This window comes from Populus euphratica, unplaced genomic scaffold, assembly GCF_000495115.2.
Source record: "Populus euphratica unplaced genomic scaffold, PopEup_1.0 scaffold103.1, whole genome shotgun sequence".
Taxonomy (NCBI): domain Eukaryota; kingdom Viridiplantae; phylum Streptophyta; class Magnoliopsida; order Malpighiales; family Salicaceae; genus Populus; species Populus euphratica.
The window spans coordinates 381,687-404,079 of record NW_011499891.1 but is presented as its reverse complement, the minus strand read 5'-3'; the positions used below and the strand labels follow the sequence as shown (position 1 = coordinate 404,079).

At 35.3% G+C, this 22,393-nt stretch overlaps 3 protein-coding genes across 8 annotated transcripts; 1 reads left to right on the top strand and 2 right to left on the bottom strand.

Annotated features, from left to right (window-relative positions):
* The first annotated feature begins 758 nt into the window (after positions 1-758).
* Positions 759-1,931, top strand: LOC105131187 (uncharacterized). 3 transcript variants are annotated; one of them, XM_011034035.1, is made up of 4 exons: positions 875-985; positions 1,176-1,238; positions 1,310-1,401; positions 1,706-1,931. In XM_011034035.1, exons 1-4 carry the CDS (start codon positions 887-889, stop codon positions 1,710-1,712), a joined length of 261 nt encoding a protein of 86 aa, XP_011032337.1. In that variant the 5' UTR covers positions 875-886; the 3' UTR covers positions 1,713-1,931. The 3 variants fall into 3 exon arrangements, with proteins under 3 accessions (XP_011032335.1, XP_011032336.1, XP_011032337.1); XM_011034033.1 differs by lacking the exon at positions 1,310-1,401 and having other exon boundaries at positions 759-985; XM_011034034.1 differs by lacking the exon at positions 1,310-1,401 and having other exon boundaries at positions 759-985; positions 1,176-1,254.
* Positions 1,932-2,945: 1,014 nt separating this feature from the next.
* On the bottom strand, positions 2,946-6,163 carry LOC105131185 (NAC transcription factor 29-like). The gene is made up of 3 exons (XM_011034030.1): positions 6,029-6,163; positions 3,772-5,163; positions 2,946-3,312 (listed from the first exon to the last, which is right to left on the bottom strand). Exons 2-3 carry the CDS (start codon positions 4,786-4,788, stop codon positions 3,127-3,129), a joined length of 1,203 nt encoding a protein of 400 aa, XP_011032332.1. The 5' UTR covers positions 4,789-5,163; positions 6,029-6,163; the 3' UTR covers positions 2,946-3,126.
* Positions 6,164-8,361: 2,198 nt separating this feature from the next.
* On the bottom strand, positions 8,362-21,748 carry LOC105131186 (phosphatidylinositol 4-kinase beta 1-like). 4 transcript variants are annotated; one of them, XR_843381.1, is made up of 17 exons: positions 19,643-21,746; positions 17,591-17,782; positions 16,551-16,599; positions 15,412-15,544; positions 14,824-15,283; positions 14,664-14,744; positions 14,462-14,581; positions 13,987-14,056; positions 13,190-13,287; positions 13,004-13,108; positions 11,762-11,815; positions 11,097-11,240; positions 10,881-10,934; positions 10,709-10,783; positions 9,369-9,452; positions 8,713-9,282; positions 8,362-8,633 (listed from the first exon to the last, which is right to left on the bottom strand). XR_843381.1 is itself a non-coding variant. In XM_011034031.1 (16 exons), the coding sequence occupies exons 1-16, from the start codon at positions 21,152-21,154 to the stop codon at positions 9,181-9,183; spliced, it is 3,333 nt and encodes a 1,110-aa protein (XP_011032333.1). In that variant the 5' UTR covers positions 21,155-21,746; the 3' UTR covers positions 8,362-9,180. The 4 variants fall into 4 exon arrangements, 2 of the variants coding, with proteins under 2 accessions (XP_011032333.1, XP_011032334.1); XM_011034031.1 differs by having other exon boundaries at positions 8,362-9,282; XM_011034032.1 differs by lacking the exons at positions 8,362-8,633; positions 8,713-9,282; positions 9,369-9,452 and adding an exon at positions 9,480-10,630 and having other exon boundaries at positions 19,643-21,748.
* Between the last annotated feature and the right edge of the window lie 645 nt (positions 21,749-22,393).

Genomic DNA, 22,393 nt, shown 5'->3' with positions numbered 1-22,393 from the left:
AAAAATAAATTTTTTTTTTAATTTTTTTTAATATATTTTTAAATAATAAAATTTTAAAAACAATTACAACCTAACCAACTAACTGTAACTTTACTTTAAAATACAGTCAAAGCTTTTAAGCTCGGGCTGTGCTATTTTAGCTTAATTGGGTCATGGGTTAAATGCTATTCTATTTCACTATTTTTATTTTACACTTGTACAGGTTATGACTTAAGATATAGGTGCATGGTCGTAATTACCATGAAAGAAAATTGTCACCTTTCATGTTTTATGGTGAATTACACGATATATTTAATTTTTAAATATTTTTTAAAGCTATATATCCTTAGGTTTTGAGAGTTAAAAAAAAGAGAGATTGAAGGATGTTGAATAATGGAGAAATATCCATAAAAATAGTGTCTTTACACGTATCGGGTTTGCTTTTTGTTGTTTCTGTTCGTCACAGTATTTCCAACACCTCACACCTACCAATCAGGTCATAGATCGTGGCCCTTTTTCATTGCTTGCCGTACCATAAGGAACACGTAACTATCCTATAAACAAAACCAAAAGCCTACGAGTCTGATCCTCTTATGGAATATGTACACGTAGCTAGGGACCAAAAGATTTCTTGAACAGAGCCGGAGATATGATCGATTGACACGTGTGCCGTCAACTATCCCTAGCTTGCCAAGTGGTAGGTTCTTGATGGTTCTAAGTTGAGAAGTTACTTTAGGTAGTGCAACAGCTCACCCTGGCCACGTATCACCTCACCTGTATAAAGATTTTGCTGCTCTTTTTCATGTACGTGCAGGTCCAATATTGCACAAGAATACCATATCCTCCAGGCCCTCTTCCCTGCTCATAGAGCTCCATTCAATCTCTCTCTCTCTCTCTCTCTCTCTAAATGATGGAAGGTGATGCAGCCATGGTGAGGATTCAAAGAAAATCATCAATAGAAAGTGAGCCAAGGACTCTAACCATGGATCAGATCCACTTTGCTAGAGTAAGGCATATGTTATATGTTTCTTAGTTTGGGTATATCTGCGCGAGAGGGTTTTGGATGGTCCTGTAGCACTACAGGCAGCGCTTCTATGTTTGGAATGTCTGTGGGATTGATGATTAGGTAGGATGGGGGTGGGGTTATTTCATATTCGGTGATGCATGCTAAGATTAGGTCAAATTTTTTATCACAGGAGGCAGCTCTGTATGTGGTGAATACGAGGAGCATAGAAGAAGCATTAAGTATATTTACAGAGGTAAATAACATCTTGAGTCGGTGCATATTTATATAATCTACAATCTGCATGCTTTTCATTTCATTTTGCAGAGAATAATTATTCTAGAGCTACAGTACTGTGCGAGATTTTCTCTTCAATGTTTATCATTTTTTCCAAAGGAGCAATCATATATAACAAGAAGGCAAGCCCTAACATTTTCCAATTAATGACGGGACAGCTGCGTAAAAAAATTATTTCAACCTTTTTAATAAAGTGTCAGTAATCGCTTTTTCATTAAAGTTTCTATACTAATTATCTTTAATATTATTATTTTTCATTGAAATCCTGACCTGCTAAATCACTGATGATTTTATATATTTCATTTTTTTTTCTGGGTATTAGTAATTGTTATTGGTGTCTATGATTTTTCAGTAATTATTATTAATTTAGCGCGTATGAATTGTAGGGTAAACTACAGATATTATATGTTGTTACTGTAATTGTAGGGTTTAGAGCCTGTGGGAGGACGAAAGGGAGACAGGATGACGGATATAAGCAGAGAAATTCAGTGTGTGGAAGAATTAGAGCAGCTGCGGCTGACTGAGATAAGAGATATAGTATCTGCTCCCTTTTAATTGATTTTAATTCTCTTTTCATACGACATGTAAATATGATCCAAGTTTTGCCTTTCTCTGTATCGGTCACCTGTCTTTACATATTCAATTCATTCAACCTCCTCTTTTCTATTTAGATTGTTTTCTTATTTAAGATTTTATTGAAAACAATTAAACATATTAGTTTCATATATAATTATTTACTAAAAATGTCGTTAATTTTATTTAGAAGTACACTATTATATTCTTTAAATATGATTGTAATTTTTTCATTAAAAAAAAACATTAAAAAATATAAAAGAAGGTAAGGGTAAGCATGGTCAAGCTTAGGTGCTTGGACTTGCATAAAAGGCCAGGCTCCAGGGAAAAAGCTTTGATGTTTCTGGGCTTGGAAACTTAGTTCTGCTTGTCCACGATAAATGAAACTATACGGCCTTGTATTTTTATTTTTTATAATTAATCATGGTGAAATCATCGATGCATATTACTGGGCCTAAGAGAAGGTCCACATATATGGGCCAGGAGCAGCCCATGGACCTGTGTATTTCTTTTAAGTGGGTCGACTATTTGATTGCTTATGTTTTCCAACTGGTTATGGACCTGTAAATTGAGAGTTGTTATTTTACAAATCCATTACTGCAAACATATTGTGACTTTCTACTGCTAAGGTTTCAAAAGACAAGGAAAATAAAATTAAAAATCTTAGGTATAATGATACACGCACTATACAATTAAATAACCAATTTAGATTATATTATTGCAACACTAAATTTAAAAAGGAAAGAAATACATGAAAACAATTATTTTGAAGAAGGAACGCGGGAAAATTCTTACACGTGACGAGTTTCGGTGTGGTGCATGGAGTTTTAGCTGCAAAACTGTTATCCGTTTTATTTTATTTCCTTTAATTTCCTTCAAATTTGGATGGAAAATTTGTGGGGAAAAAAATCAGATTTATTTTCCCTCCTTTTCCTTTCTTTTATTAAACAAAGGAAATTGAATTGATTTCTCCATGGCCAACGTTTCTTGGAACCTAGGCAACTCGGCCTCTGTAAATCAGCCATGCAGCTACCAACCGTTAAAAACAAGCTTGCTGAAAAATAAAAGGCTGCTATAAGTTAATAGTCGAAACTTCTAGAGAATAATCAAATTTAGATTTCATCAAATCGGCACAGATTTAAAATAATCACTTACAGTATGATTTAAAACCAATTCATGTCATACAAGTATGAATTAATGGATCAATACTCTATTGAACTCGGTGAACATTTTTTTGGAAAAAAAGAGTAGACATTACATAATTTACATTTTTATTAACTATGATAGAGTGGGGTGTCTAGATCCATCAGCTCCAAAAAGCCCACATTACTGTCTAGGCGCGTTGGATCCATCAAATACTGGGAGTTGGATATATAATCCCCACTTCCCGAAGAGGCAATGTCTCCCAAGTTCTGATATATGTCAGTCTCTGGCTCAGCAATCCCACCAAAGTAAACATTCTGTAAATCCAAATCAAATTTCATTTAAGTTGTTAGACAAAAGAGTCAATAAAATCGCGACGAAAAAACAAACTGAAGTATAAATATATTATACAGAACATGGAAAAACCAAGACGAGGGATATTAGATTTCAGATATTACAGCGGCCATGGAACAGCAAATAACAAGCTATATATTCATGCACAACCTGCGCAGAAAGTCAAGAAAATAACTGGGTACATTACAACAACTGATTAACCATGTCTTAATAACTACCCAAAGCAAAACCCAGGAACAGCACAAATCGACGAGATTTATTTACGTAGTTAACAAGGTCCCAAGAACTGAACAAATTAAAACACAAGAAGCAATCCACATGATAGATTCACAAGTCAATTTCCACACCATGTGTAGCACAAAGCCAAAATCAGAGTAAATAATTACATGCGTGTCATTGAGTTAAAAGGATATATAACACACCTCAGTATTGTCATTGTCGAGGATAGCCAGTGGCGAAAGAAGATCACCACTGTTATCCATGATTTGAGGAGCTTCCACTTGAGATGCATCCATGCTAGGAATGTAAGCAGGGTAGCACATAATTTCTGGCACATATGAGCTAGAGCTTGCTAGGATGGAACCTTTTGGGTTACTTGGTTGTTGATAAGCTGTTGCTGAAATGCCAGCAGAAGAATCAGCTTCACCACCATTCACATACTCATGCACAACCTGATGATCTTCTGTGGAAGCAACATCATTGCTAGAAACCATAGGAAGGGTTGTGCAAGCTGGAGTTTGGGAAGGACATGAGACAGGCAGTCCAGTGCATGTGCTCTCTGGCACATATGAGCTCATTGCAATAGACATGTTTGCGTTCTTTGGCAACATAAATGCTGTATGCATGGCAGCAGGCAAAATAGCTTTATGGAAATTCACTTCCTCCACCTCATCATCATCATCATCATCATCCCATTCTTCCTCCTTAAACGGTTCTCCATATTGTGCACCATTTTTTGGGCCAGGTCCCTTCTTGAATATCACACAGAGTACATAACCATCCTGAGCAATTCCTTTGTCAGCCAACTCTATTTCTTCAAGTCTATATTCATACATGACCCAGTCTGTTCGGTCCCCCTTAGGTGCCCTACCAGTATGAAAAACCAAAGTTTTTATCATCCCCACAACTTCGTTTTTGTACTGAATAGATCTATCCTTGCCAGTGGTTTTCCAATACCCAATATCAGTGGAACGCTTCATTCTTACCCCACTAGCATACTTCTTTTCTGTAGGGCAAAAGAAGTACCATTTTAGATCCCCAGTTCTCAAGCAAGATTTACCTGGAAGATCCCATGGAGCATATTTATAAATCTCAACCTCTGCAATTGCTTGAAAATGGAGTTTCTTCCCCAGCACTTTTCTCTTCAGATAATATTTAACCAGTTCCACATCAGTTGGATGGAACCTAAAGCCAGGAGGCAATGAACTTTTTTTCCCCATCGAGAAAATCCAAGAGAATGTCAAAGCAAGAGAGAAAAAAAACAAAAAAAACCCAAATCACAATGCACTGTGTGATCCTTCAGGAGCAGCAACCAATGGTGCCTGAAGAAGAGCACTTACCAGGCAGGTAGCAAAATCTAATACACTAACACCTTTTGTCTTTCGCACAAACAATGAATCTAAAAGTTGAAAGCAGTGAGAATGACACACTTGTGTCAAAAGAAAAACAAACAGCTGAATGGTCAAGTCCAATGCCTGAATAAGAACTTCCACGAACACCACAGCCTCCCCCGGTTCATAAACCCAAAAACACACCTAAGTAATGATGATTTTGTCTTGTAGAGATCTAAAGACATTTGGTGTGCAATATAAACCCTGTATAAAACAATCTATTAGTAACACCAATCCAATATAAAAGGATAAAACAAAATATCAAATCGTGACAGATTCTATTCCAATCAAGACAAACCAGAAAAAAACAACGTGCAAAACAATTAAGTCACAGGAAAAATACCACACACAAAGGACCTCAAAACAATAATCAAGCAAACAATAAAATAGTATGAAAATCAGCTGAAACTCGGAGCACAGAGAAAACCCAGTTTAGAAAAACATAACCCTAAGTAACTTCACATGCACAATATCTAAATATACAAAATAAAAACGACCAATAAAAACCCTAAATCACACAATAGTGACATTGACAATCAAAATCAGCTGAAATCAAACAACAAAAACAGCAACAACAATAATAAAAGCCAAACCCATTTTAGAAAAAACAATCTCAGCTGGATCAAGATAAAACACAACTCAAATCAAACTCTAAATTACACAAACCAATACATTAACCACAAAAACAGAAGAAAAAAAAGGGCATTACGCAAAACACAAACTGAACATCTGAAGAACCACAAGACCTCGTACAGAGCAAAAATCCATTAAAAACAGAACTCTAAATCGCACAATCAAGACGTTGATTTCAAAATCAAACCCTAAACCACAACACACGCACCAAAAAAAATCACGCAAAAACACAATCTTTAACACCAAAACAATCACAGCTCCTCCGTACAACAAAAACCATAAAGAAAACCCTAAATTGCACACACAAGATTAAAATTTCAATCAAACAGCTCAAAATCATCAAACCCCAAAAGGCTACAAACCCTAGCGAGAAATCAAACAAGAAAGGACACGCAATAGAAGTAACTAGAGGATGAAGAAGCCCTAGAAATCGTACCCGAAGAGAAAGGAGCTGCGATCAAGAGCGAGCGAGCGAGAGACGCCGAAATGTGGAGCGCCAACAACAATAATGTGTGAAAAGGGAGGGAAACAAACTTAAGGACCGGTCGGCTTTTATCGAGACACAGTGAGAGGATGGGGGGTGGGGGGGTTGGGGTACTAAATTAAATTAGCAATACGGCGTGATTAAGAATCCTTCCTTATGTTGTGACTTGTGATTGGTTGGATTACCTCACTAATTTTGACTTTACGGGGGAGATACTGACAATATATATTTATAAAACATCGTCCTTAGCAGCCGGTTTTTAGGCTGTTTTGCGTTGTGTTTCAGCCTGTTTTGATGCGTTTTAAAGATAAATTTAATATAAAAAATATTGAATTAATATTTTTAATGTTTTTAAAATAACAATATTAAAAATAAGAAATATTTTACTATATTTTTTTAAAATATTTTATATCATGCAAAATAAAAGAAAATTTTGCAATTTTTTTCTTGGGTTTCACTGTAAAGAAAACTAGTTCTATGTGTATCAATATTAAATCATTTTCTTTATTGAGTATTGAGACCGATGCATTCAACCGAAAATTTATAAAAATATTACAAGCCAATTTTTTAAAATGAATTTTCTCCCAGTATTATAATCTAGTAGTTGCAATATTCCTTTATCTCTTTTATAATAAATATACTATGTCAACAAAAATTAATAATACTCAAGCTATTGCTAATAGATAAATAGAAAAAGAAAAGAAAAAAATTACAAGATTAAATTATATTTATTTTTAAAAAATAAAACTGTTGTCCTACTTGCTAGTGTGTAACATTATTTACTTCATAATGGTTTTTCGTTTATAATTTTTTATTGTTTCACCATTATGTATTATCTTTATACACTTACATTCCCGGCGATTTTATGTTTCCTTTTGCTATATTATGTTTATATTTTTATTTTTTCAATTCAAGTTCTTACAATAAAAGTGTATTCATGTTAGTTTTTATATATCAAGATTAAATTTTTATTTGATTTGATTTTTAAAAAAGCTGTTCACTTTAATTTAAGATAATATTTTTCTTTTGATCGATTTAAAAAAAATGTAACAAGAAGCTTATTATAATTATAAAAAGGAATAATAATGTAGTTGATATCATATTGTTTACGAAATAAACATTCTTAATTAATTGTGAACGGCTGAGGCAAATTACAAGATTTCATTATTCAGGTATCAAATCCAAACATTTGGTGAGCATCAAGGACCGAATTTGGAGAAAAGACAGGCCTAAATGGGGAAAGATTGCCGTGAACTTTATGGACGCAGATTCAAGAAGCAACAGGATCGGCAAAAAATAATTCTTGTTTTAGGAAAAGTATTGTTCTAAAAATAATTTATTTTTATTTAGAGTTTCTCTTGTTTAATCTAGTATTTTTTTCCTAGACGTTTGCTTGGTCATTAAGTTTATTTTTCTCTATAAATAAAGAATTATTCTATTGTATGCTTTTTTAATATTCCTCTTAATGATTTTTATTGCTTTTTTTTTTTTGTGCATTACCTAGTTTTCTTAGATTTTCTCTATAAAAAAGAACCTTTATAGCTTATTAGGTTATTTTATTTTTATTTTTTAAAATAAAAAAACCGTAATTGTGATCTATCTTGATCCATTGTTTTTATATATATATATATATATATAAATAAAAACCTTAGTGACTTCTTTTGATCCATAAATATTCTTAAAATTATAATATCTTAGTAATCCTTTCTTATTTTTTTGGATCTTATTAGAACCCTCATGTACATTTAAAAACGTTTTAGATTAAAAATTATATTTAAAACTAATTTTTTTATATATTTGAATTATTTTAAAATATTAATATTAAAAACATTTTTAAAAAACAACAAAAAAACTATTATTCTAATATATTTCCAAATTAAAAAAACTTTAAAAAACAACCACTAATTTTCATTAACATTTCCAAACACCCTTTCAGTAATATTTATAGATAAACTTAATTATCCTCACTTGGACTATAATATGTGTGCCGTCTCCACACAAAATCTACTTTAAAAATAAAATTTTAATTGGTAACACGTCAATGCGTTTGAAAATTAATTGAAGTCAATTATCTGGGATGTCTTCAAGATTGACACTTGAGAATCGAAATTTTCACCAAAAAGATCAATTCCTCAAGTTCAAATATTGGGAAATAGATTATGTATTGATCGATATACAAATTGATTAAATAATTCCTCATCACAGTGGCAAATTCAATAACGTATTATCGAACTATTCAAATAAAATTCTAAATAAAGACCAAAAAGGCAAGAAGACCTAGCATGTGCGAGCAGGCTGACAAACATCAAACTTTTCATTAAGAAATGCACAACCTGGAAACAAAATTCGATGCCACCAAAACTCTGATATACAACAGGAATATCAAAAAAACAAATTTTCTAACTGTTAAACAGCAAATGGGATCTAACATAACATGAATGTTGCTAACAAGCCTTTGATAGGAAGCATGGAAGAATCTTACCCTGGGAAGAATAGCCATCAAATGGAGAAGACGCCACCAGCCATCAGGCTACCAGTCCGATATAGTGCGTCAAAACTTTAATCAGAAGAATATAATGAGTTTCAAATATGGATTGATAAAAATCGGGAATGTTTGGCTGCTTCTGATCACTGACCGGTGTAAAATGTAGAGCAGCTGCAATGCCAACCAACAATTACAGCCTCAGACACCATTTCATGTCTGGAACGTTGTCTCCAGAGGAATCACAATGTACAAGTATGTGCTGTCTGAAGATGGGTAGAAGGAAGTTCTCCTGTTGAGTAACTAAATCCCCCCCACCAGCCAGCAGAGTTCTACGACAAATGACAAGGGGAAACAGTGAAAAGAAGGAAACCCTGATGAAGTAAATGCAGCCTCCAAGACTTCTAAAAAGTATTTCAGCCGGTACATTTACAATTTCCTCACACCAAGCGAAAACAGGCCACAAACTGTCATCAGTATTCTGCTTAATTGCCAATGCCACAGTGCATGGAATCAATTTCCCTCATACGACATCAATTTACAAACAGCTCCAATAAAAATGCTTCACTGGACTGGCTTTATCAAAGGGATCAATGAAAGCAATCACTTAGCAAATCTAACCTCACAATATTCCATTTAAAACCCTTTGATAATAATCATACTGCCGTGTCCGCCATGCATCTAAGCTGCTGCTGATCAGAGAGAGCACCAATGATACGCATTGCTGCAAGAAAGAAAAACACAGTATCATGATTACAATAGCAGTCAAATCTTGTCCAGATAGATGCTAATATAAAATTATAATTTTACCTCTTCTGTCAAACTTAGATGGCATCGCTTTCTTAGGTTCTGTATTGTCCGTGGACCACCTTTAAAGCAAGGGAAACCAGAATCCTGACCCACAAAAAGAAAAGGCAAATAAGTGCCTTCAGTCAACGGAGCATTGTTATTGCAAACATAAAAGCACCAGCATGGTAAAGCCAGGTCCCTCCAAAGAAAATACATAATTTTGTTCGATTGAAAATTTTGTACTCCTTTCTCCCTCTATCAAATAAATACGAACAAGTAAAACTAATTGTCCTATTTCAAACTTTAGTGACAACAGGCCAGGTTTGGCACTTCTCAAGCATCACTCCCCAACCCAAATTCCCAGTTACATATTGGGGATGAGCAGTCCAAACAGATTTTACTGATTCAACAATAACAGCACTATTAAAGTTGAAACAGATCAGGTTTGGTTGATAGGTCAGGCTGAGATACTTTATATCAGAGAAAAAGAAATCAGAGGTAAAATATTTATGGGAGCTCAAATCCAAAATTCACACATTGCAACAATAATCCACAGCATGGAGTACAAAAAAAAAGAGAGAGAGGGAGATAAAAAAACTTCCAACTTTCTTCCTCATTTCTTTACCAATTGTATAGGCAATAAACCTAAAGGCTTAATGAATATCATAGACAAATTGCCACAAAATTAAACAATGACAATGAACCAAAATTTCAAAGGAAAACATGCAGGTTTATAGAAAGAAACTGACAAGCTCGAGTGCCTCTGAAACCAAACAAATGACAATGTGCGGGAATGCAGACTTCGGCAAGAGAAAGCCAATGGAACCTGGGGGATTTTGTGAAGCAGACAGATAAAGGATTGGAAAATTTGGAAAATTGGAAAGAGGATGGGGAACGTAGATAGCCCATGCCCAGGATAAATTCTGGGTATAGAGGTGCAAGGACAGGTTCAAAAACCTATAATATCCAACATAACCACTCCCACAAGGTTTTGATCTCAACTCATGACCCCAGAAGAGGCATATGTTAACGACCAGCCTACCTGGTACAGATCAGAAAACCATATAAAGCTGGCCACTCCCATTCTTAAGATCCTGCTTTTCCACAAAGGGTCAACAAGTCTCACCTAAACATTTACTTGTCCCACCTTTTCCTTCTAACGCACATAATAACCCATCAAGTGTGCAATCCAGGAGCAGTCTTGTAAAAAACAGTCTCATGATGTTTGCCTCAGGAACATATGGTCCCAAAACAGCATGTGTTGTGCCTAGTTTATGAAACGGCTAACAGGAAAAAATGAAATAAATAAAGAACCAAAACAACAGAAAATACTGGAAGGTTTACTAATAGATCAGTTATACCTGCAACATCTCAACAAGGAGAATTATACGCTCTGCATGCTTACGACATGTCAAGAAGCCTTGAATGCATAAAACCTGCATTTGAAGGGCGTAAACAATAAGTTACATCCAAGAGGATTGAAAAGCCAAAATAGCATAATTAGATCCAAACATTAGAAAGTCTGATCAATACCTTAAAATAGTCAAAGAACTCGCTTGGAATTCCCTCAGCATCAGAATCCATGACCTACAGGTAGCCAGTTTCATATTAATATAAAAAAAACTCAAAACCAGCTTGAGAGATTCTAAAATACATAATACATAACGAGCTTGTGGAACAATAACAAAGGGAGGCAATAAAAATGTGTACACTCACGCACACACTGGCATGTAATATAAATTATCTGACCTCAAGAAGTTCTCGGGTTAGTTTGAAGGGTGCGCTTTCAAAATTTACACCACCAGGAGAGTTAGAGAGCATGAAGCCAAAATCAATGTGTATAATGTGGCCATCTTCATCCATTAACAAGTTCCCATTGTGCCTGTCCTTCACCTAAACAAAAAGATGAAGACATTTTTCCCACAGAGAATTAATAGGTGACATAAGATGCAATATACTCTAGTCACAAAAGCTCTTTTTAGGGTTAAAATGGTAATAGTACAAGCAAATACACCTATTTGACCAGTTGGTTGGAAGCGTCAAATATTTTTTCACATGACAGCAACACTCAATTGAGAAATGCAGCTTTCCCTCAAGGAAAGGTTAACTTTACAGATACACAAATATGCAATTAATTTATCTGCAAATCTAATACTCCCTCCATCCCACATTGTTTGTCCATTTCAAAAGAGGATGGTAGTTTTAATTTATTTCTTAAATTGTAAAAGAACATCTTTGCATTTGCCTTCAAGAAATTTTTTGTAACAAAAAAAGTGGTTAAGAGATGGTTAAAAAATTAAATTTTCTATCATAGCCAGAGATGGATGAGTGTGACCAGTGAGAGATGACTGGTCAAGACATCTGCTTTTAGGACCCGCATCATTGTTAAATGAGAGTGAGATTAGGCACCATACCTGTAAAAGGTAGCACACTAAAGAATATCCAGCCATACTTTCAACGAAGTTCCTCTGAAATGAAAAATAGATAAGCAAATAAGAAAACAGAGATATTTTCAATGAGAAAAAAAGGGTAAAAAAGTAGTTAACTACACGGTCGATGCACTATTCACTGCTAAAATTAAAAGCAAGAATTTGGGGAACACAAGGGTCTGTGGGGCTGATGCAAAATGCAGTCTCAAGTTACAGGAACAGCAATAATCTAGAAACTACAAATATCAACAATGGGGCTCCAATTCTATGAACGGACATAATATGCCAAATATAAGAATAAAGCAGAAGTTTTAATGCTATGTACAGCTTAGGAGAGTGACATTGTTTACATTATTTAACCATAAAACAAAAAAGGAAAACATTTTTACTTCAGTCACAAAGGCAATATAATTTCTGTTAACAAGAGAAAATGTTCCAAAAACAAGAACCAGTTTCACCATCTTTCTCAGACAAAAATCACGCTTGAGAAGGAAATATCATTAATAGAAGTACAATCCTATCAAACAGAAAAGGCAGCTTTCACATTAATCCAGATTGTTGATCATTTTCTAGTGAGAGAAACAACATTTCTTCCAACTACTATGAATTCCAGGTTATGCCCTTTCAACTTAATTTATGTAGAAAGGTTTGCATAACAATTTAGGGAACTTCAAGCTGAGAGGTTGAATTCAAAGCAGCCAGTGAAACATTTGAGTTCAGGTTTAGAGTAGCAAATCATGATCTTGAAATAAGAGGCAGAAATTTTGAAGGCATGATACATGAAAATTATTCAACTTCATATATCAGGTAACATTTATTGCTGCTTGCTAGTTGTAAAGTAAATCATAATACATGCAATGTTCAACCACTTGCTCAATGGCACATCATCATTCGTGTTGCAAACAAAATGTCTAAAGTAAATCTGGATGCTAATTCTTCATAGTTAGATGTCACAATCTATGATTAATTTTAACATCACCATCTATAGTTACAGTATTTCCTCCTCTAGTAGCTTTCCCCTAGAAATAAAAGATGAAGAAAGCCACCCACATTTGTATAGACACACAAAAACTAGAAAGAAACTACCACTTCCAGGAAGAATAAGCAGCTTGACTAACCCACCTAAATAATCACCATACATTTGCTAATACATCAATGGACATTCTTGGGGTGAATAAGGCTGGTTAACCACATTGTCAGTGCACCTACTTTTGCAATGTCTAATACCTGTGCAAGCTTAAAACTTCGGGAGTTCTCTCCATACTTGGCAACAAAAAAGTCACGCAAACTTGTGATGTCCGGATATCTACTCTTGATAGAATGGATTGAAGCCTGCAAAACAAAATGATATCACTGAAACACCAAAGAACATTCCTTGTCAACCAACTCAAACAGAAATAAATACTTAATTACCGTATCTGGAATTGTTTCAATAAGAGCTGTGTATGATGAAGTACAAAGAACTTCATAAGGACGCAACCAAAGAGGGACACCAGCTTCTTGAAATATATCTGGCATTAAAACCTAAATATTTTAAGCTTGAACATGCTGTAGGAGGGAACAAGATCCAACTTCTTGGAATAATTTGAACGCAAGTGCTTAACATGAAAATATATATATATATATATATATATATATATATATATCGGCCATAGGAGTTTAGCAACATCAGCAGGAATACAATTGGGCCGGGTCACGCCGGGTCATGGCTTACCTGATTTTTTCATCAACCCTGCCCGGTTCCAGCCCGGGTCGGCCGGGTCCCAGGTCAACCCGCCGGGCCGGGCCGGGTTTTAAAACTATGAATGTAACATCTAAGTTCAATTTTCACTAGAGAAAAGGAGGAGGAAAAAAATCAAAGACCATTTATATGCATCAAGTTAAGCAACATCAACTTCGACAGAGTATTTGAGCTGACAATCAAGAAAATAACAAGCCATCTTGGATTCCTCAGAATATGTAAATCATCACACTATAGTGAAGTAAGCTCTTAGGTATAAGCAGTAATTCTTTTTTGGTACTATTGATTAACTGCTCATCTAAATTGGTGAGGAACATGGTTCTTTTAATGCAGGCAATTTTAGCTATTTCGCATGGGGGCAAATACAGACATCCTATTTATATAGTTCAGTAAATTTATTGACCAACTTGAAACAATCTCTATAGTTCAGTAAGTTGTGATGGCTGCAACAAAATTTGCAGGCACTTACCATAGAAGTGTGAAATGAGTTGCACGGCAAGATGCTCCTGCCTACAGTCATCACCACTCTTCACAATAACCTACATGAGAAATAAAAAGGCGAACAATTTCATTAAAACATGAGGCAATTAAACAATAGCAAATTGCAGAATTATATTAGCATAACATATTCTGTTTGTAGCCTAAAAAGGAAAATCAAATCAAGCACATTAGACAATTAAGTATTCTAGATGATATACAGAAGCATACACAGGATAAAGTAAATACCTATACATCATCAAGATACATGTTCTTGTAATTAAAGCAGAATATATGAAGATAAACAAGAAGCCTCTACAACAAAAGAAGATGTATGTACTTGCAATTTGCCTATGATATTCAATAACTAGTTCACCATGTTTCAGAAGAACAAAAATTATGAGCAAACCATTCCAATTATCAGCAAAACTTAAAAGAGATAACACAGTTTGATAAGCAGAACTTACAGAGCGCAAGTCCCAGCCAGGTAGTTTCCCATATACTGAAGCTTTACGTATTCTCTCTTTCTTGACCTCCCAAAGTTCACCAGATAAGGCATCACTGGCCTTGGGATTGCCACCATTAACCTGTGGAAATTCAAACTTTCAATCCCATCATTCTAAACTAAGAAACAGGAAACACGAGTTTTCTATTTTTATGAATCTTCACATTTGGTTGTGCATCTGATGAAACTTGACTGGCCCCTTTCAGAGGTAGTCCAGGAGGTGCTTCCCCTTTGGCTGTGGCAGCCTGCAGAAGACAGGTAAAGTTGTAACATGACCATCCAAACGACAGGAGAACAGCATTCCATTCAAAATAGCCCGCCCACCTTTACTTCTTCTATTGCAATCGTGCTAGGAACACGACGATGCTCCTTGCGTCGTGGCGCCCCTTCATCCCCTACATCTTCCATTCTAACTCCAGGATCTGCTGTCAGCACTACCCTTACCCATTCCAAATCACTACAATGTGCAGCATTTTGATGCATAAAATTGATGCCAGAATTTAGTTTAGGTGCTTCAATGACAGTTGACTGGCTAGGTAATTTCTTCTCCACAGAAAGATTCACATTAACAAATTTCATTTTTGTTTCAGATGCATGGGACATTGCCTGGTCAATCGCTTCAGCGGTTGATTGGGACATCCTATCACTACTATTTCGATACATTTCCTGGGTAGTCCACAAAGGATAAGCCCAAGGAGGTGGCTTCGGCAGGAATGCATCTCCATTTGCAAGAGGAATTCCTCCTCTGGAAAGGTTTTGAGCACCAGATGTGTCCTTGCTATTGCTGAAAAGGGGAAGAAAAATCAAGCATGTGTACCCGTAAAATCATTGTTAAAAAAAGAAAGTCACGTATTTCAATGCATTCCAACTGGAATCTACGGTATTTTCCAGTGTTTTAATTCCATAGCATACCTTGGCACTTCACTTTTCAATACTTCAATGCAAATCAGATAAGGTGCCTTTTCCCTAGAATTCAAAAGAACAGCTTCATCTTCAGGTATATGAACAACACGATACAACCCTTTTCCCATTGGAAAGCAAACTCCTAAAAGTATAAAGAGCAACATTCAGATTGTGAGAATATACCAAATGATCAGATGTATAAAACTTGGAACAAGAATGCAGGTCAACTAGGTTGATGTGTGGAAGGAGTGAAATTACTTAGCAGCAGAATCTTTAGTTTCTTGATGGTTAAAGTTTTCACGTTTAAAATCCACAACCGTTTAGAGAACTTCAATGAAACTGAAAATATTGTTTATTAAATAGTGAAGTCTAGTCAGCAAAGCATAAGACCATAACGTATTCATATTCTGGCCTAATTGCAAGAATAAACTTTGACTGGACCACTCATATCGGCAATTCAAGCAAGGCCATAATTTTTGTAATTCAAAAAGGAGACAGAAGATGGAGAGAGAGAGGGAGTGAGGGAGAGAGAGGAGGCGGGAGCAGGGAATTTTTTTTAAGTAATCCCCCCTCTCTTAAAAAAAAAGGCACCAAATAACATATAGCAGCCCAGCTTACATACACAAATAATAACAATCCTTAATGATTACAGATAAATTTCAAAAGGAAAGAAACTTAATAAATTTGCAGCACAGATTACAAAATGATCTTTCAAAAGCTACAAAAATGGTTCCACGACACCTAACATATTTGAGAAATATAAGTACAAATATAGACACAAATAATGGACTAAAAAAATATAGGAGTGCATATGTTAACAGATTTCCCATCCACAAAGCCTAGAATCATTGGAAAATAGGTACACATATATGTATAATGGGCTAAAAATATATGGGAATACATATTTTAACTGATTTCCCACACACTTCAGTTATTATACACGCAAATTCTGAAAGATTTGTTTCAAAATCATGTGTTTTGCCTCACACCTTGAAATCCTCCTAGAATCAGAACTATCTTTGCCACAATTTGTAAGACCAATTTTGGATGCTACAACACACATCAAACTATTACACATGCCAGAACAGTTAAACATGTTGTGACTTTGAGATGGTCATGTTTCAGCAAAAATACAATATGGTACATACCTCCACTGTTTTGAGCCTCAGCTAAATGCACGTTGATCTCTGCCAGTGACTGAAAACACAAGAATGAAAAAAAGACTCTTTCAGAAAGAATTCAAGCAGAATATCATGCACTGTATGTGTGCATTAACCTGCCAGGCTCTGGGAGGTTAGCATGAGGCCCTTTTTTTTTTTTTTTACTAAAACACCCAGCCTCATACAAATAAAATTGAAATTTCAAAGGTTATTTTAATCATTTCAAAGTTTTAAAATGCAAGTACATTTTTTTTTCTGTATTTAATTACACAATCTATTTCATGCACATGCACCATTGAAAAGAAAAAATATACAACTCATCTTTGCTATTTCTCTCATCACTGTTGCAGAACAACAAAACCTATTTCATCTTTGCTGCTAGATGAATATTCATCTCTGAGCTTTCTTAATTGATTTCACTAGTTGTATAGCAATTTGTTGGCAGAAATATAAATTAAGTTTGAACTGAAGATCACTTTAAGTGAGCGTTGAACTACCAGACCTATCAATATTTTTTTCTTCCATGAGTCACATATCTAAATACTCACGACTGTTTGTTTGTGAAGAGACAAAGTCTGATATGGGCCACTATCTTCATCTTGGACTTGTTTGTTAATTCATAGTTTCAATTCCAAGGTATTAAGGTTTCCGAGTCTTTGTTGACTGAGGATTTCACGAGAGAATGATCAGATAGGTATAGAGAAGGAGAAAGATTCTGTTAAATCACCATTTTAACCTCATTCTAAAATGCAAGAAACTAACAATTAAGGGTATTTATTTGTCCAAGAAAAGTGATATCGTGTGAAGAAAGTGAAACATTTCTGTGCAATCACCGTTTTGACCTCATTTTAAGTGCAAGAAAACTAACAAATAAGTGCATTTCTTCATCCAAGAAAAGTGGGCAGCTAGCTAACCTGCCCAAAGAGTGGACAGGAAAGCAAATCATGGAAAAGCATTAACAGCTAGCTAACAAATATGTGTGTGTAATATCTGTATGTAAGAAACAGAAAGCTTAGAAAAGCATTAACCTCACAAAGAGCACTTTTACGATCTTCAATAGGAAATACATCAACCAAACCATATGAAGTCTCACATAACGACATCACAAAGTCCAATGACTCATGATAAGCCCCTTTCCGAAACTGTGATGCAGTGTTATTTGGAAGCGGAGGCTTTGTATTCAACTTCTCATTCTGTTGATTCAGTGATCCAGGATGCTTCTGCAAGATTAGAGCCCAGGAAATTTCAATAAGGAAATGATAAGAAACTTGTAGCCAAGAGCCTTTGATAAAGACACTTCCCAGCCAGCAGAAATACAGGACATCAACAATAGCACGCAGATCAGGCCCACTAGGTGCTTTTCCAAGATAATTTAAGTAGGTTTGGCCTAGCAAAAACCTTATTTCCAGCTGTTTACATGATTATAATATTCTTATGTGCAGTTTCATGAACTTCTTCTGTTATATTGAAAGTTACAGCTGCTCATATTCCAACTATTTTCTTCCCCCCCCCCTGCAGTATCACTGTATTGAAAGAGTTTCCTGACTCCCACATAATAGATACAAATGGGGACATTCACATCCACAAGTTCAATATTGATTTTTGCTTGAATGGAAGACATCTTTAGATGCCCATTGTACATGTAACCTGAACAACACTCGATTAAAAAGGGTTCTTGATAATATTTCTCACTAAAAGAAAACTACTTCTTTTGTACACAATTCTCAAATTTATGCCATATCATTAAGTATTCAGGGTTATGGGTGACGCAATAGACTAAGAGTGTAAATGGCCACATAAAAGAAGGGTGTTATAAAAAATCTTATGAATTATGATGGAAAATATAAACTATATATTAGTTTATTTTTTAATCAGAGAGGGCTGAGGACTGAGGGCTGCCCCTCATGCCCTCCCTTAATCACAAGTCCTTGGTACCACATCAAGTGGCTTCACTAGCTAAAAGTAGCTACACAGTTAAAACTACCAGACAATAAGATGACTTTCTCAAGTGAAAACACTATCGGTCTTTTATAGGGCACCTAAAGTATGGATTAAGATAAGAAACGATTGCAAAGAGAAAATGATGAAGATTATGAGAAATACACGGCTAACAAGAAGAGATCTAGAGATGGAGAGAGACCTCCCTTAATCTTGCTTGCAATAAGATGACTTTCTCAAGTGAAAACACTATCGGTCTTTTATAGGGCACCTAAAGTATGGATTAAGATAAGAAACGATTGCAAAGAGAAAATGATGAAGATTATGAGAAATACACGGCTAACAAGAAGAGATCTAGAGATGGAGAGAGACCTCCAGAAACACTCTAAGCCAAAGTAGTCTATGGCTCCTATTGCAAGCAAGATGTTGGAAAAGTATCATTAGAGCATCCAAGACCAGAAGGTATAAAATGACTACAGCACACACTTAAGATTAAACAAACTTTATACAGACCGATATGAGATCGATTTAAAACTGCTCTGGACCTCTCACATTTACAACTAGCATAACCAGATGAACAGAACAGAACAGAACAGAGCAGAACGAACCAAACATGGATAATGATACTATCACAGAGATTGACAATGAAAAAGAAAAAAAAAATTCCTAACATTGTTTTAAAGTTTAAGCTAACAGGATATAAAGTATGATTTTCAAGAAATCAAGAGAGGTAATTAAGTTCCAACATGAAAAATCTTTTAGTCTCCAATTATCAATATCAACAAGAAAAAAGTATACAGTCAACCAACAAACAGCACGTAGTGACCCTAATCTTTCTTAGAGCTTAAGCACACAATAAGGAGGTCAATATAACTGTGTTGCTGCAGCAGATAACTACAACTAATATACATTCTCACTGTAGGAAACTGCTAGTATAAGGTATCAACATGCATGTACATGCCACAGTTTTCTATTGATTAAGATCAGCAAGCACTAGAATATAACTTATAGTCATTTAACAGTGATAATTACAAAGTGCTGGTTCACAGTGCATAAGTTGAAAAGAGCAATGTGCTGCAGAGCAACAGTCATACTTTCAAGACAAACACTACAGGTCATGAACAAAATGATTATCAGCGTACCTCTTTGTTCTTCTTGAAACTAAATAACTCAGAGTCTTCGACTGAGCGCTCACGATCTCTAAACAGTTTGCGAAAAAAATTCTCAGTACCCGGGCTGCTTTCAAACAAGCTGCTACTACCGTTATTTTCATTTGCACCAGTATTTTTTACCTCTTCAGGATGCACCCGAAACAGTCTACGAAACAAGGAAAAGTCCGAAGGTTCTTCTTCCTCAAAATTGGTAGCCCCCTCATCAGATTTCTCGGTCCCATCTCTCTTGTCCTCGGACTTATCCTTAAACAACTTCCGGAAGAACCCTTCTTTTTCATCATCCTCTGCAGATTTTGAACCTTTCTCTTCAAGCTTTGACCTCTCTTCATCCTCATTCTGATCATTTCCATCTTTCTTGTCTTCAAACTTATCCTTAAAAAACTTCTTAACAAACCCCTCCTTTCCGTCATCCTCTGAAGATTTAGAAACCAACTTGTCATCAGCGTCACCCTTACTATCACGAAACAGTTTCTTGAAAAAGCCATCGGAACTCGAAGTTACTTCCTCATCCTCACCTCTACTACTATCCTTGAGAAGCCTCTTGAAAAAACCATCTGAGCCGGATGTCATCTCCTCATCCTCACTTTTAATACTACCTCTAAGCCTCTTGAAAAACCCATCTGAACTTTGTGTCAGCTCCTCATCCTCACGTTTACTACTGTCCCTCATAAGCCTCTTGAAAAATCCATCCTTTTCCCCCTCTTCCGCATCTTTATCAGCTGACTTCTTAAACAACAAAGCATCTCTAGCCTTCTGATCATCTTTATCAAATGACTTCCTAAACAACAATGCATCTCTAACCTTCGAACCAGGAATAAACTTCTTAAAAAGCTTATTCTCATCCGGTGACAGCTGACTACCAGTCCCATCCTCCTGCAAACCATTCCCCGATGAGGGTGAAAACGAAATGGACTTCTGCGGAGGTGGAGAAGAAGTCAATGACAGCAACTTCTGCTTCGATGACAAGAGTCTACTCAGAACCTGATTCTTACTCCCAGGACTTGAAGATTCATTTCGTGGCCTCAACAATGGCGGCCACTCTCCCATCAACGTAGCAGCAATCCGACACTTCTCCTGAATCCTACTAATCCCATCATTATCATCCGAATCTTCAAGCTCCGCCAACAAAAACCAATGTACTTTCAAAGCTATTAACAATGACTTGGAACACATATCAATAACAAACTTATCAAGCGACGGGCTTGGCTTATGTATCATCATATAACAAATTTGAAACAAATAATTCTCGCCACCCGATAAGGGCAATGTATACATTCTATTACACAGATAATCCCGAACCCCAGCATGATCATGCTTATATAGATAACTTACTGCAATCCACTCACAAAAGAAAGCTGAATCAAAAAATCTAATTAACCATCCACTCTCACCTGACTCACTAGTTAAAGGAGTCGTCCTCGAGGTAATCTCTCGTGGAGAATCATCTGATTCTCCACGAGTTAATCCTAATAGCCTCACCATTGTCTATCTACCATCATAAAACCCTAACTTATCTCTCCCTCTCTCCAAATCAGATAATCAAAGATAACCCTAACTAAAAACACAAAGTTGGAATTCAATGTTAAACCCTATAAATGACCAAAAACCTTAATTTCGAAATCTGAAACCCAATTTTTTTCACTGGTCTGAGTGATTAAAAATTGAAATGCCGAACTGAGACGCCCGATCGAAATCGAAGCAAAAAAAAAAAAACCTAAGTCGGAGGCAGGTATCAGCTGAGAGAAATTACCGAGAGAGAGAAAGAAATCGAAGTTTTCTGTTTGGTTCTCGAGGAAATTGATGAGAGAAATGAGAGAAATTTGATATTTTTACTTAGGCAGAAGAAAATGTAATATAAAGAGAAGTTGCGATAGAGAGGGGATCGTCGGCTGTCGCGTTTTCGAATCGGATTTTGTGAAGGAACGACGTGTCGTTACTAGTGTTGGCGGTGGTGGTGGTGGTGCGGTGTGGTTGTTGCAGAGGGAGAGCGAGAGGAAGGTGAGGTCATCATTGTTTTTCCTTCTTCTTATTTTAATTTAGGAATTTGAATTTTGATTTGAGTTTTTTTAATGTCTGAAGATTTGGGTTTCGCTGATGTGCGCTGATGGAGTGCGATGGCGTTAACGAGGACTTATTATCATTAATGATAATTCATTATTATTATTTTCTTATTTTATTTCCTTGCAATATTTTCCATTCAAACATGACAAATGTTTAATTCAGTGGTCTAAGAGTTTGGGTTATTGAATTATTGAGTTAATTTGTGAGTTGTTGAGTTAATCACAGTTTTTTTAAATAATATTTTTTTAATTTAATTAATTTTATATAAAAAATCAATCAAGTTAATTAAATCACAAATTAACTTATTGGGTTATCAAAAATAAATTAAATTAATATTTAAATAATTAAAATTAAAACTTTTTATCATGAATTTATGTTTTGTTAGATGAAATTAGATTTAATAATTATTATGTTATTGAGAAAAAATTATAAATAATTAAAATATTCCAAGATTAATAGAAATAGTTTTACTTGAAAAAAAGAGAAAGAGATGCTTCCGATAAAATATCAATCTCCATCATGTTCATAGGTTTTTTTCTTCAAATTTCTTCAAATATGGCATAGATGTGGAATTTTTTTTGGATGTTTTTAATTTTTTTAATTGGTTTTTGTTTTAATACAAGTATTCAGATGAGTTTATATATATCTCGATTAATTTTA

Coding starts and splice junctions, on each gene's coding strand:
- LOC105131187 (XM_011034033.1), top strand. CDS start 887: ATGATGGAAGGTGATGCAGCCATGGTGAGGATTCAAAGAAAATCATCA. Junction 986..1,175: donor ATCAGATCCACTTTGCTAGA/GTAAGGCATATG, acceptor TTTTTATCACAG/GAGGCAGCTCTGTATGTGGT. Junction 1,239..1,705: donor CATTAAGTATATTTACAGAG/GTAAATAACATC, acceptor CTGTAATTGTAG/GGTTTAGAGCCTGTGGGAGG.
- LOC105131185 (XM_011034030.1), bottom strand. CDS start 4,788: ATGGGGAAAAAAAGTTCATTGCCTCCTGGCTTTAGGTTCCATCCAACT. Junction 3,313..3,771: donor TCGACAATGACAATACTGAG/GTGTGTTATATA, acceptor TTGGATTTACAG/AATGTTTACTTTGGTGGGAT.
- LOC105131186 (XM_011034031.1), bottom strand. CDS start 21,154: ATGGTGAGGCTATTAGGATTAACTCGTGGAGAATCAGATGATTCTCCA. Junction 16,600..17,590: donor GTAAAAGTGCTCTTTGTGAG/GTTAATGCTTTT, acceptor TTGTGTTTTCAG/TCACTGGCAGAGATCAACGT. Junction 14,582..14,663: donor CATCAGATGCACAACCAAAT/GTGAAGATTCAT, acceptor GAATTTCCACAG/GTTAATGGTGGCAATCCCAA.